Source organism: Clinocottus analis, unplaced genomic scaffold (assembly GCF_023055335.1).
Source record: "Clinocottus analis isolate CAN_PGR_092001 unplaced genomic scaffold, fCliAna1.0.p SCAF_1, whole genome shotgun sequence".
Lineage (NCBI taxonomy): Eukaryota > Metazoa > Chordata > Actinopteri > Perciformes > Cottidae > Clinocottus > Clinocottus analis.
In genome coordinates this window covers 10,640,358-10,655,000 of record NW_027175820.1, presented here as the reverse complement: position 1 = coordinate 10,655,000, position 14,643 = coordinate 10,640,358, and the positions used below count along the sequence as shown (strand labels likewise).

The window sequence follows — 14,643 nt, the reverse complement described above, 5'->3', positions numbered from 1 at the left end:
GGATGCAAAACAAAATCGAAGTAATTCATTGTTGTATTAACGTAATTGCTAATGTTTCTTTTGTTGTTATTTATGCATTTTATGGCTTTATTAGACAACTGAATGTAGAGAGAAATAGGACATGAAGGCATATATATATATATATATATATATATATATATATATATATATATATATATATATATATATATAGAGAGAGAGAGAGAGAGAGAGAGAGAGAGAGAGAGAGAGAGAGAGAGAGAGAGAGAGAGCACAAGTCCCTGTCCTGAAGTCAACAAGGGATGTTGGACTGTGGTTGGCACCCAAGGACCCCACTATCTTAAACACCCAAAGTCAATTTGGGTGGGGGTAGACTGAACTCATGAAGGCTTCAAGGTGGCTGTAAACCAGCATGCATAAGTACATTATGCGGACAATAGTTGGATAATTTCCTGTAATTTGTTTTGCCTTTGCTCGCTGTGAAAACCAGCATTAATTTAACCCCCTGAATACAATTAATTTAATTTCCATTTCCATTTAATTTAATCTCTGAATACACTGCGGTTATTTGTATTCCATTGTGTATTTGTATATTTTATTTGTTTATGTATATGTTTATATATATATATATATATATATATATATATATATATATATATATATATATATATATATATATATATATACTTTCTATAGTCACTTTTGAAGCAGAAGGTGTATGTTTAATGTTTAAATATGTTGGTAGTACATTGCTGAAATAGCATGATTTCCAACACCTTAATGGTAACTAGTAGCAGTTTTATGTCGTCATGATGCAAATTTGACTATATTGTAAACCAATGAGTGGAAACTACTCTCCAAAGAAAGATTAATCAGATTAAATTCAGAACACAGTCCATTTTGAGTACAAAGAACTGAATACAACTCCTCCAATAATATGATGGTGCCATTGCCGTAAGCCTAAGATTAGAGGACATATCTAGTTCCCCGCCAGGAAAATTAGATCAGTGACCTGCAGAGCGGCTTCACAGTCACCAGTCCAACAGCCAGTGATGTTTGGCCTACCTTCTTTACAAAAAGTATTGTTCATCGTGTCCTAAGCGAACAGTTTATGTCTGAATATGTGCTGTCGTACCTCGTGTTGGGAGAAGACTGGAGGGTTGTTGTTCTCATCCTGCACCGTCACAACCACGGTGCATGAGCTGTTTAGACCTGCCGGGGACATCACCACAGCTTCTGTTCGTGACTCAGGGTCAGCCCATCACACAAATAAATAAAACATGCCGAAGAAACAGCAAGTATCTGATCTTGCCTCCATCACAACCTGACGCGTGAGTCATGCAGACCACATCTGTCACCCCAGAGGCTAACATGCATGCATCTCTGGACGTCATATGTCAAAGAAGCTACTCACTAGAGCACAACGCTCACAGGGTTTTGTTTGTGACAGTTGTGATGAACGTTGCAGTGTTTTACATATCTGTACATTATGTTACTGCTTTATCAGTTTTCATCATTACTTTGTTTTCTCTCTCTACTCTTGACTGTCACTGCAAAGTCCCGTTTGCATGAGGTTAGAGCGTCAGTTAGACGTATTCTGTGACGTATTCCCCAGTAAAACAGAATATTTGAGCGTTGTACATTTACAAGAGAGGTTTATTTTAAACCTTTTGCATTGTATTACACTACTAAATAGTGGGTGGGATTTGAATGAACTCCTTTATTAAAAGTTGGGATGGATGTCGTAATATAATTGGCTGGTATTAACTACTAACTGTACTACTTCTCTTCCAGGAAGAAATACTATTGTATTTTAATGTATGATTTTTGAATTTTTGAATTTTTTTAAAGGATTTTCATATATTGTTAAATAGGTGCACAAAATGAGTGGTAATGTAATCTAAAATTGTTAAAAAGAGACTTTTAATTTTAACTTGACTTTAATGCCCTCTGAAATAGTTTGCTGCCAGGCAAGCATTTATTTATTATGGTATGATGTACTGTGATTGGCCATGATTGGCCATGCAGTCTATGCCGTCAATTAATAAAAGGGATTGTGATTGAACATCTGGCTCTGCAATCCTCCTAACAAGATATCCTACCTCAGCAACAGGAAAGTCACAGTTTAAATGTCATTTATGCCTTTTTGGAGACTCATTGAGGTTGCAAGAGGAAGCATCACAACACAAGGAAGGCTGTATTTTTGCATTGATCCAAAGTCACCTTTAGCATCCTCAGCAGTGATGGTGAGAGTGTATTGAGGTGCTGTTCCCTCCATACTGTCTGCTTGGACGGAGATGACCCCTGAATCACGGTCCACTCGGAAGAGGGCACGAGGACTCTCTGGAATTTGCACAACTAAACGGTAGAATATTCGCACGTTGTCCGTCTTGGGATCGTCGTTATCGGCTGCCTGCACTGTCAGGATTTCTGTCCCTGGGGAAACACACTAGTAAAGAACAGTCCTGAAATATCAGTGTATCTAAACTATTTACAGCCATTAACTATTTACATCCCTGTCAGACGCGATCATAACATACAGTTTACTTTTAAATGATTAACTCTAAATATCTACTACACTTTAAAGTGTAGCTGATCATAGTTTCTGTAATACAGCCAAATAACATGTTTTCTCTCTGCAATAAGTTACAGTCACAATGCACACTGAATAGGAATAAGGATGGGAAGGCTATAACAATAGCGTTCTCATTTAATCCCCACTGAGTAATTCCATTTAGATTAACAGATTGTCCTGTCTAATTCATTTCCCAGAATCAAGCGTATTAAAGCATCAACAAAAAAGCTTTTATGCCGGAGCCTGATATGTCAAAACACACCATGTGCCTTTTATGAGCAAGGGTGCTTTCCCTGCTGTCCTGGCAAAAATCCCAATCTCCTTTCATAAAAGGTATCTGGCACTCTCAGCTCTTTCATCACTGCAATGTCCCTTCCAGACAGTGTTTCCTCCTTGTTGTGAAACAAGATTCCCATTAGAGAGTAAATGTGACAAAGGATTAGACAGAGGTCTTATTATGTTATTTTATAATGATCCCTCACTTCATAAGGACTTTGAGATATGAAAAAAAACAACTAGTTCTGGTCCACTGGATCCGGGACAAATAAGAGTGTGGAAATTGTAGGTTCTGTGTACCTTCACTCTGTCCTCCTGTCTGGGCCCGCTTATAGTGTGTGTGTGTGTGTGTGTGTGCGCGCGCGCACGCACACGCATGTGTGAGTTGTTTTAATGCCTATGCCATTCTCGTACAAAGTCGCAACATTGCTGATAAATTCAAGCACAGACACATGTCTGCTCTCTCAGAGTCTGACAGTGACTTCATTTTGGAACTAGTTGATGCTCAATCTCATGTAGTATGAGATTGAGCATCAACTAGTTCCTTCATTTTGGAACTAGTTGATGCTCAATCTCATACTACATGAGATTGAGCATCAACTAGTTCCAAAATGAAGACGAGTACCAGGGACCAACCTGTCAGCAGCTAGCAAGTAAATAAATAGGGATGATATGATCTCAGGGTTCTACACGCAAGGTTCTATGCTCTGTTCTAAATGTGCTATGCTCTAACCTCAGAGTTCTATGCTCTGACCTCAGGGTTCTATGTTCTGATCCCATGGTGTTATGCGCTGACCTGGAGGTTCTATGCTCTGATCTTGTGGTTCTATGCTCTAACCTCAGGGTTCTATATGCTCTGATTGCAAGGTTCTAAGGTCTTCTGACATTGAATGATCTTCTTGAATAAAGATAAAATAAAAATAAAAACAAATAGCACATTGATTCTTAAATGTGATCTAACAAAGGTAAAGGACAAATATTAACCATATATGCTGTTTGTATTACTTGTAATTGGGATGAATAAACATCTGTTCAGTTTTTTTACATTAAAATTGTTTGATGGTGTTGAATTAATAACCTATACAAAGCAACAGGTCCACCAGACCCACGAACACTGGCTATGCAATACATACAAATCCATCTCTAGCACATGTTGGCATAGCGAAAATTGGACTTTTTTCAAAACATTTTCCCAAAATATGAATAGAAAAACTGATACATGCGTGTTACCTCGAGCAGCCAGTTCCTTGACCACAGTATGATACTGTGCCTGTGGAAAGGTGGGTCTGTTGTCATTGGCGTCGCCCACCATCACCCTCAATTCCACAGGCTTGGCAATCTCTCTGCCATCTGGACGCTCAACCACAATGCTGATCTGGAACTGACAAGGCAAAAAGAGACACAATGTCTCCTTTTAGCATCCGTCCGTCCATTATCTGAACCGCTTATCCTCATTGGAGTCCAATTAACCTATGCAGCATGTCTTTGGAATGTGGGAGGAAGCTGGAGAGAGCCCACGCTGACACAGGGAGAACAAGCTAACGCCACACAGGAGGACCTGCCAGACCAGTATCCGAACCCTGCCCAGACCAGGATCCGAACCACAGACCCTCTTGCGTGAGAAAGTGAGAAACAACCGCCGTGATTAGGCATCTTTACGGCATCACTCATGAAGGATACGTGACTGAGTGATGAAGCTGTATTAGTAGAAGTTTGGCATTTAGTGGCTCCTTAATACCTCCACAGATTATGAATAACATTGATAAATGATGATAAGTATGCATCTAAAACCTTTCCAATACTAGGGGTAGAGAAAAGGCTATCATGCCTTCTGCACCTTTCAATGAAATGGTCTCTCAAGAAGACAGATGATGCATGTGTTTAAACACCAATCACGTCCACTGATGGAGCTCAGGCTCTCTTGTGTTGTTCTCTGGCCACTTGAGCATGTGTGCCCGAATATACAATTCAGTGCGCCATTCAAAGTCGTCAGCAGCTGAAGTTGTATGCAAAACTGAAGCGCAAAATGCAAACAATTTTTTAACTTGAGAGCCAGAAAATAACAAGCTTTTCAGAGCAAACTTTATAATAAGATTATAGTGCAAACAGAATGTGACAGAGTTCAAAGATAGAAATCAACCTGATTCTGTTTCTCTTAAAGGATTAGTGTAGCACCTGCAGCCCTAATGTTTTGACGCCTTAACCAGTAGCCATGAACTGACATGTATTATTATGTTGGATATACAGACCTGGTCCTGTGTCTCTCTGTCCAGAGGGGCGTTGAGATAAATGACTCCTTCTCTGCTGATGGTGAAGAGCATCTCTGGAAACTCCCCCTCCAGACTGTACTCTGCCTGGCTCCCACTCCATTTGACCTACATAAACACACACATAAGCACACACACAACAACAAAATCTAAGTTTTTAGATTGTCCGTCTGCCCGTTCTATTCTCGGAAACACGTTATCACAGGAACGCCTTGAGGGAATTTCTTCAACTTTTACACAAACATCCACTCAAGGATGAACTGATTAGATTCTGGTGGTCAAAACACATTTTTGGAAATGACTCAAGAATTATGCCAAGTAAACACAAATGTAATAAGTGTTGGCATTTTGGTCAAAATGGATGTAAACTGCAACTTTACAAGACGGTAATTACAATTACAATAACGCTCTATCTACACAGTCACAGTGTATGTAAATGTTTCATGCAGTATGAACCTAAAGAGCTAATCAGCGCGGGCCTGCATGACGTATAGGTTCAAAGCAAAGCTACGTTGGTTTACATAATAAGAAGTCAACCAAATGCACTAACAATGATGTGGAACAGAGAGCACGGCCAAAACTAACTTTGCAGGCTGAAGGGGATTTTCCACTCTGCTTTACAGCCCTTGACAGAGGGCTGTGCAGTGAGCCTGAAAGGGCCCCAGTAGCCATCAAACAGCACCCAAGAAGGAGAGAAGCCCGTTTTCTACACAGCTGACGGACACCCAGGGCATGTGCATCTCCTCAACTCACTGTTGCACACTCCTCCCTTGTTTTGGAGATGGCTGCCCAAACACTATGCCTCTGTATACACAAAGCGGCTTCACACAGCTGGCTGCCTCTCAGTGTGTTTCTAGACCTCAGAACTTTAAAGAGATACGTTTCAAGAGCTGATTGATGATCACCAACTGCACGACATGAAGTTATATTCAAAACATCTATGAAGTAATCTGTTTTCGCCTAAGTCGGTGTTTGAGTTTGCACATTCTGCTTGTGTTTGAGCTGCGTCAAGAGCGCCTCGTGTCTGCATGTGCTTTCAGCCAAAATAATGTAGACTGGACAGTAAACAGCTGCTGAAATACAGTACTACATATAGTCCTAGTGCATTATTCTCCATTAAACACACAACAACAACAAAATCTGGAAATACTAAAATATCACAGCCGGTGCAATTTGTCAAATGATTGTAAATCGACACTATGGAACTATACTATAACTTGTGTTATAATGGTTTGAAAAACATACTCAAAATAATCTGCAGACTGATCAATAATGAAAATAATGATTAGTTGTAGCCTTTTAAAATATTCATGTGATATCTCAACACTTATACAAATAGTGGATATCTATGAAGGGACAGAGGCCTATTTATTGCCTGTGAGCCACCAATCCCCAAATCTAGCAATAACAGCTGATATTGACTTTAGCTGGTGACAGACAACACCACAATTTGAGCTGGAAGACAAAACACAAATATTAGAGCGGCAGAAACAAAGTTAGAGTTGCCTTGTTTTCCGGATTCGCGACATTAAACCTGCAATAACAGATTATTAACAACACATTTTGTGGGCTACTTGGCAGCAGCAAAAACATGTTGGAAACAGAACACTGACGTCTTATGACCTCATTTAGTTGAGATGGCAAATAAATGAGCAAACAGCTAATTGTTTTTATAGTAGATACTTGGCAACATTAACATTTATTTGTTATCAAATGTTAAAATTGTATTGTGGTCATAGCAGCTTTAATGTTGCCAATATTCAAACCAACATGAGATCGCTTGTGTGACGTTAGCTGTAGCATCACCTTGATACAACTATCATTTGTAATATTGAACAGTGATTCAGGGGCCACGACGGAAATTTAATGTGGCTCAAACTAATTCTGCAACAATAATCAGATTTCATTTGGCTGACAATTCAATGCAGTAGAGAGCCTTGACTCATTCGTTCACCGGCTCCGAGGCCTCTCTTCCACTCTGAGCTCTGTGACTGCATCACAGAGTTCAAGTAGTTTTACACTGATTGCATTACGGAATCAAAGTTTTCGGCAGGTAATCAGAAACATGCAATGCATAACAGATTGAAATTAACCTCCCTAGCCTAGTGACGCAAAAGAACCGATGACAAATGCCCGGATTTCATATTTTAAATGACAGCCGGAGATTATTTTCATCTGATTGCAGGAATCAGTCAAATTGATCACAACAGCATTCTCGGCTTAGTTTAATAACAGAATCGTAATAAAGGAAATATAATGGCAGGTATACGAGACAAGTAAAATACCACATTTGTTGCAGATGAGTGGATGAGAACATCACTGCTCCATTTATTGGTGACTGAAGGGGAGGTGAGATTCATCTCTGTATGTGTCATAACAGCGGTTAGTCCCACCACCTTCTGAGCACAGCGGTACAATCACTCAGCGTGGGCAAAATGAGGCTTCCCCCAAGTAAACATCCATGTCAAACTAATCCCGTTTTGTGTGCTTTAGATTCTGGTTGTAACGAAATAGTTTTCAAGTAGACGCTGGTTAAGTAACGGAACAATAGAGGCTTGATTTCTTACTCATCACACATTATCTATTTGAAATTAAAGCGGACCCACTGAGGGAATCTGCTCAGTGAAATATTTTCACAGAGCTTGATGTACACAAAGATGCACACATGCTATTTGTTGCTATGAAAATGTACACAAATCAATCATCATTTCAAAGTCACACAGCTGTATGTAATAGCATCGGCAATCTGATTTTACGACTAAAAAGATAGATTTGAATTGTAGATTTGAATCTGCCTTTGAAAGCTATGAATAAAAAAAATCAAATGTGCCTACACTTGTGAATCCACACATTTTCTGTGGGTGGAAGGGGCTGTTAGAACAGGAGAGATGAGAGGCTGAGGGCGAGTGTGGGGGAGGTGGTAGAAAACCGGAGGAGGGGGACGTACTGTGATGTACCTACTGGCCACAGTGACTCTCACAACCTGAACAATGCATGGAGCACCAGAATCAGCTCTACAGGCCTCTTTGTATTCACAGTACTCAGCAGAGAATTAATAATGTTATTTAAAAAAAAAAAAAAAAAAAGTAATTTCTTCACTGCCACTACTGGCCGAGTCGCCATGTGTTCGAAAACCTCTCAGGGCTATTGAGTTATTTATAGACTTGTGGCTGATATGGCTAATATTATAACAACCAAAAGGTTACACAAAACCATGGGCCAGGCACAGTAATACATGAGGAGAATCCAAGAGCCCCTTAGTCAGAATTTACATTGCTGCACTACATTAAAGTAGAATTTCCTATAAATTAATCTCTTTTCACCAGAACTCCGTGACAACTTCTGGAGTCGGTCCTAAACAATGGCTGACTCTTTGGGCTTTGACTGTTTTAAGGGAGAGACATCCACCAGTTTGTTTGATTTATTTTGGATTTCCATCTCTAGATTTGAAAGTGTGCCTATATTCTTTAAAAGCACCATGGTTACTTATGTAAGTGTTTCGTTATTCAGTTCCATATTTTTATTTTAAATTTCATTGGCTGCGACCAACAATAATTTGTATCATCTATGGATCTGGTGGATTATTTTCTGGGTTAGTGGATTATTCTGATGGTTTCTGAACTACAGGAAAATAGCTAAAATGCTCATTACAGTTTTCTATAGTCTAAGATGATATCTTTATACTGCATGTCTTATTCACTTCAACAAAAAGGCAAAAATATTCACTTTACCATGATATACCATGATATACATATACTGTAGAAAAGCAGCAGATCTCACGACTGAGAAGCTGGAGCCAGAGAGTGTTTGGTATTTTTGCTTGAAAAATGATTTCATTTTTTGATTGATATTTAAAATAGATGCTGAATTATATTCTGTTAAAGACTTTGCCAAAACAGACTTGAAGGTTGTATAATAGTTAAGGTATTAAGTAGACATGTTTGCCAACAAAAATAAATAATTACTATGGAGTCCATCCAGGATTTTATCTTTCTAGATTTCATTAAAGATATTAGTACAATTTAATTAAAACAACACGTTGTAGGCAACTGGGTGGATTCTGCCTTTAATCTGTGGGGTTTGTGTAATGCCTCTCAGAGTGGTGGTGGGTGGTTGGTGGGTGGGAGTATGTGAGTAAAGTGACTCAGTCAGGAGGTAGCCTGAAATGATCCATGGCATTTGAACAGCATCAATAATTCAGTATTTGGTCACTTAGGAGGACCCAAGAGCCACTAAAAACAGCAACTGGTAATATGATGCCACTTTACTCGGCCCAGGCTATTGACAGTTTGTTTTATTGTAACGTGATATAACACTTGGAGCTGCATAAACAACACAGTCAGCACTTTTACTCCCATGTTGTTCGGCATGATATATGTTAGGATCAAGTAAGTAAAAGTGGTTTCAATGAAGAAGGGTGAAAACACTTTACGCGCTAAGGTCAAGTGTGTTTCCCAGTGAACACATGTTGATCGTGGGTGTTGCCGTCTCACCTGTGAGATGGGGATCGGGTAGGGCCCCGGGAGGTTTTCCTGGAGTCGGACAGGGTCGGGCGACGCCCAGGTGTTTCCCGTTACCTCCACGGTAACGATGCCGCTGGAAAAGAAAGCGTTCGCCTTCCCCGCCATGTCCTTCACCATCACTGAGAGCTTGTAACGGCCGCACATCTCCGGGTCAAGAGTAGAGGCTCCTGGTGGGATACGAGTGCACCTTTGATGATTCTTCCCTTTTCATTTCAGAATTAACCTGTTTTGCAGTGAGTATATGAGGAACCAAAGCCAAATGACTAATTCAAAGAGACATATAAAAGGGGAAAATATACATACAAACACAATTTGATTATGCGATGGTTTATAAACCACCCAATATATAACCGACTATATTTTCCCTATGTGAGACGGTGCACAAACTGCTCTACTCATCACTTAATTTTCAATTTCCGGCTAAAATGGAGAATAAATACCACAAATAACCCACTGAGGAGGTAATCATAGCCATCACTTGTACCTAACTTGAAAATAAAGTATAAAATTAAGAAGGTGATTTTCAATTTTCACTGCTGAAGCTCTGTGGAAACCAGCCGCAGCAGTGTGGGCCGGAAGGGACCGGCAAGCGTGAAAGTCATCCAGCTCCTGCCGAGCCGTGACAAAGGGCAATACCAGAGCTACAGAAATAGCACCAGCATAAAGGGCCATACTGCATCTAGTGTAATTACAATGTGTGTGTGTGTGTGTGTGTGTGTGTGTGTGTGTGTGTGTGTGTGTGTGTGTGTGTGTGTGTGTGTGTGTATGTGTCAGTTTGCCAAAGACGTAACACTGTCCAACATAATTGCATCCTTATTGTACACATCTTCATTTGTCATTTATTTCACATATGGAATGCAGTTATGGCTGAATGAAGGTCAAGTAACAAAATAAATGTTTTTTCTTTTAAATGTCTCATGTTTTTACAGGATGTATCTGTGAACCCTTTTATTTTTTATGAATTGTTTCCAAAGAATATTTATTTGGACTGGGGTTTTGAGTATGATAGACTGACTCAACTTCCACAAACATGCTGCCATTTCTTGTTATTATCTGCTAAATGTTAATGGACTGTGTTTATTATTGGTGGAAATGTTGAAAGTTAAAACTAATGGACTAACAAAAGAAAAACTAACGGTTCGATAAAGAAGTGGCGTGTTCATGTTGCTAACATGCAATAAAAAGCATTCTTGAGTATAAAAAGAAGATGAAGTTGCAGGATGTTAAGCCTAAACTGGAGCACATTCTGAGTTATTGTAGCTCCCCGAACAAAAACATGTTGATTGTCGCCTCTGAAGAGACCCAGGCCCTCTACGGACAAACAAAGTGTCACTGGATACTTTCCCTCCAGTCACTAGTTGGGACTGACCTTCCTCGGTGAGGGAAACTTCTCCGGTGAGAGAGTTGATGAAGAACATTTGGCTGGAGGGAATCCTGGGTGTCTGTTCCATGAGTGTGAACCGCAGCTCGGCGTGGGCGGTGTTGCGGTCATCCCGATCCAGTGCCTCCACCTGCATGAACGGGATTCCTGAGAGACACAGGTGGTGCAGGGTCAAAAATATGACTTTCTTTTTTACACATCTCTCTCCACAACAAATTAAAGGCAGATTCCCTCTCTCAGGGTAGAACATGGGTTGTTTCCAATCAGCAGAAACAAACCAAACACATGCAAGCATTCTGTGTATGTGAGGTTTTTTGAAGGTAAAAGTATATTGGTACTAAGTTAAAAGAGGCTCCAACAGAATATGTGTTTCGCAAATAATACAATGTGATTAAAAAATATCTGAAGCCATAAGTGGAGGAAGTGACCCTGTTTGTGTATGTGCCCTTATATTTCTTAAGGGCACACATAACAGCTTTAACAAGCGAGCAGTACACTTTAATGTTTACTTTATTGCAATTTATATGCCCGTCAGATGATATTTGTCTTTCTAAAATGAGCGATACACTATATTTGTGGGTGTTTTTGTTTGTCTTTTTTTTTTCCTTGAGGAAATCAAGGAATTTAGATAAAATACATTTGTGGTATTGTGTCTGAGCCGATGCCATGTGATAGTTTGAAGTCCAGTACGTTTTAGTATAATCCACATGATGCAGTATGCCACATCATGTATTCTATTAATACAGAAGGTTAAGGATTATATTGCATTTTTCAGGGACACATTCAATACATTTTCATTGTTGGAAGGCAATGAGTTTTTGAAAGAGTTATTGCACTCCATGTAGCGGGACTGATACATGTGAGCCAGAATGAAAAAGGCTGTGCGATGCGGTGACCCTGGAGCACAAGGTTCTCATACCTTTGAGAAGCCCGAGCTGCACGCTGCCTCTTCTACTCTCCTCTATGAAAGTGGGCACGTTGTCGTTCTTGTCGATGACACACACTTCGACAGTGAAGCTCTGGCGGTGCTCTGACGTCCTGAAGGACACCTGCATTACACACACAGACACAGACACACACACACACACACACAGACACACACACACGGACGGTCTGTAGGTATCTTTGAATAACACACTTTGATGAGAATCTAATGACCTAGGAGTAATTAATTCTTCATACAGGATTAAACATAAGCATTTGAACCTCACAACTAAATGTATTTGTTATGTAAATTTGATACTTCTCAAATTAAGGAATTTGTAACAACAGTTCAGAATCTATAGAACATGTTTCTCGCTTCATATGATATGACACAATAATGATATGCTACCTGCAGGGAGTAAGACGGCTGTTTCTCTCTGTCCAGAGGTTTTAGAGCGTAGAGAAACTGAGCGTCAACTCCGAATATCCCCTCATCATCCCCTGTTACAACCAGGTCGCTGTAGTTACCTGGCAGGCTATGCAGCTGTACACAAGAGAAGAAAATGAGAAAATAAACTCAGTTCGTGCTCCTGATTAAAACATGTATGCTGTTGATCCATATGCAGGGGCAATAAAGAGTAGGAGGAGGAGCAGCGAGGAAGCAACGTCCAGTGGAGACCGATTGCAGCGCATAAAGCATAATTAAAAGAAGGTGAGAAACACATTGGTTATAATTTGCTCACAAAGTAAGACTGTTTTACAATTTGCTTTAAGGATACCTGTTTTCTGGCTTTCTGGTAAAAGTAACATGTTCAGTTACAATGAACGTGTGGTGAAATGTTGAGAAACAATAACATAGCTCAGGTAAAATAGCTCCAGCTGATTTCCACTTGTCCCACATACATTGTGATCATTTATATACTGTTAATAAATCTGTTAAAAGACCAAAACCAAATTGAATTGACCCAACCAACGTATTCATCCCTATTGCTCTCTAAACAATACTGCTGTTTATTAATAAATTAATTACAATGCAAAGATGTTTTGGTGAATTATTGAGCTCTTTATGAATGAAACTATAGTTTAAATAGTTATTAGAGCATACTACAGACAGCATAAATGGGCTTGGCAATGAGTGTTAGTGTACTAAGAGATGGACAAAAACATTTTAGTTTGTTGTCTTTTCAAGGGATTTGTTAAGAATACAACAAATATAGAATAATTCCGACTTTACATTTACATTTTCCCTTTGTATTGTTATAACAATACAACTGTGCAATACTTTGAAGATAGCTCAGCCTCGATACGTACAAGCACAAAGTTCAGATGTTTTAAATTCTCCAAGTGATGGTTCTTTTATAACAAAGATATCTCAGGATTCAAATGTTTGCATTTAAAGCGTGTTTTGGGGCTGGTCATTCACAGTAGCCTATGGTGTTTTATGTCTGGTTTGCTAAATTGTTCATTCATTGAGTTAAAACATGACAACTGACACATGTAGCCCTCCCTGATGAGCACGCCATCATGAAAAGCTTTTACTTTGAACTAATTAGGAGCAATTATGATCTCCTTTCCAGCACAAAGCAGTTATTCAACTTCTAAATCCTGGCCATGCTATTAAAAGCGAGTAAATGACTCCCAGTTGGGCAAAGACAGAAATTATGAATTATATTCTGAGCAAGATGTGGCGACGTAACAAAACAACCAATCAAGATATATACCATCAGCTACATCTGGTGCTGCACAATCCAGAGGATGTCTGAGTGACATGTATGAACAAAGCAGCCGGCTTGCCACGCAGCTGGACTGAATGCAGAGACTGGTGCCTGAACAGCACTGTGAACACTTCAATTATAGTCTAGTGATGACGGCAGCGTGTTCATACGTCTTCAACTAGAAGTGCAGCTTGGACAAAAGAGGCTGACGCAATTTCTACTTGCTAAACCTTCATCTTCTGCCCACTTCTGTGGTCCTTTCACCACTTTCCTCAGCACTAAAAGATGATCAAACTCAAATGGCTGGCAGGAGATGCTCCCATCACCTATTTTAATCTTCAGAAAATGTAGTCATGCAATGTTGAGGACGGTGGACTTTTGCAATAAATCGTATCAAATATTGAAAGATCAATTTTTTAATCAATTCAAGTAAACTGAAAGGCCTTACCTTGGAGAGATACCATGGGAAAATACCATCGTAGTTTTCAGGGACACCGATTTTAACATTTGCCCCAGAGCATGGTGCAAATGTGTAAAGTACCACCAACTGCGAAAGAAGATATCGAGTGTGTCTAAGTGACATTGTTCATGCAGTGATTACTTTTTGTAAATTAATATTCCAGTGAAGAGTCATGTCAAATAAAACAACATCTTACTAGGATTAGCATTGTCGTAGCTCCTCTGTCAGCCATGGGTCCCTGTAAATGTGGCACATTCACAGCGTTTTAAACCACATGGCCTCAGCCCAACAATCAACACAATGTCTGTGTTGTTACTGATTCACCACCGTGGTTTTCTTTCATACACACATATTTCACAGTTTTTACATGTCAGAGGGCCTGCATTTAAATGTATAACCACATACAAAGCCATTTACAGCGGCCACTATTACATAGCACAGAAGACCAATGGAGCCAAGTTTGATTTCAAAAAGTAAAACGTAAATATAAAAAAAAATCTAGTTGGCTGTGAAGATTATGCAATTTCACTGAAGCCCTAATGT

At 39.6% G+C, this 14,643-nt stretch overlaps 1 protein-coding gene across 1 annotated transcript in view; it reads right to left on the bottom strand.

Annotated features, from left to right (window-relative positions):
- cdh16 (cadherin 16, KSP-cadherin) overlaps nucleotides 1-14,347 on the bottom strand; it is a 26,755-nt gene extending 12,408 nt beyond the window's left edge. Inside the window, exons 1-10 of the mRNA XM_068576451.1 lie at nucleotides 14,297-14,347; nucleotides 14,089-14,187; nucleotides 12,335-12,469; nucleotides 11,921-12,050; nucleotides 10,990-11,148; nucleotides 9,591-9,787; nucleotides 5,080-5,205; nucleotides 4,061-4,211; nucleotides 2,203-2,415; nucleotides 1,115-1,191 (exon numbers count right to left, since the gene is read on the bottom strand). Of these exons, the coding sequence (XP_068432552.1) occupies nucleotides 1,115-1,191; nucleotides 2,203-2,415; nucleotides 4,061-4,211; nucleotides 5,080-5,205; nucleotides 9,591-9,787; nucleotides 10,990-11,148; nucleotides 11,921-12,050; nucleotides 12,335-12,469; nucleotides 14,089-14,187; nucleotides 14,297-14,332 (1,323 nt within the window). The 5' untranslated portion in view covers nucleotides 14,333-14,347. The remainder of the gene's footprint in view (nucleotides 1-1,114; nucleotides 1,192-2,202; nucleotides 2,416-4,060; nucleotides 4,212-5,079; nucleotides 5,206-9,590; nucleotides 9,788-10,989; nucleotides 11,149-11,920; nucleotides 12,051-12,334; nucleotides 12,470-14,088; nucleotides 14,188-14,296) is intronic.
- Between the last annotated feature and the right edge of the window lie 296 nt (nucleotides 14,348-14,643).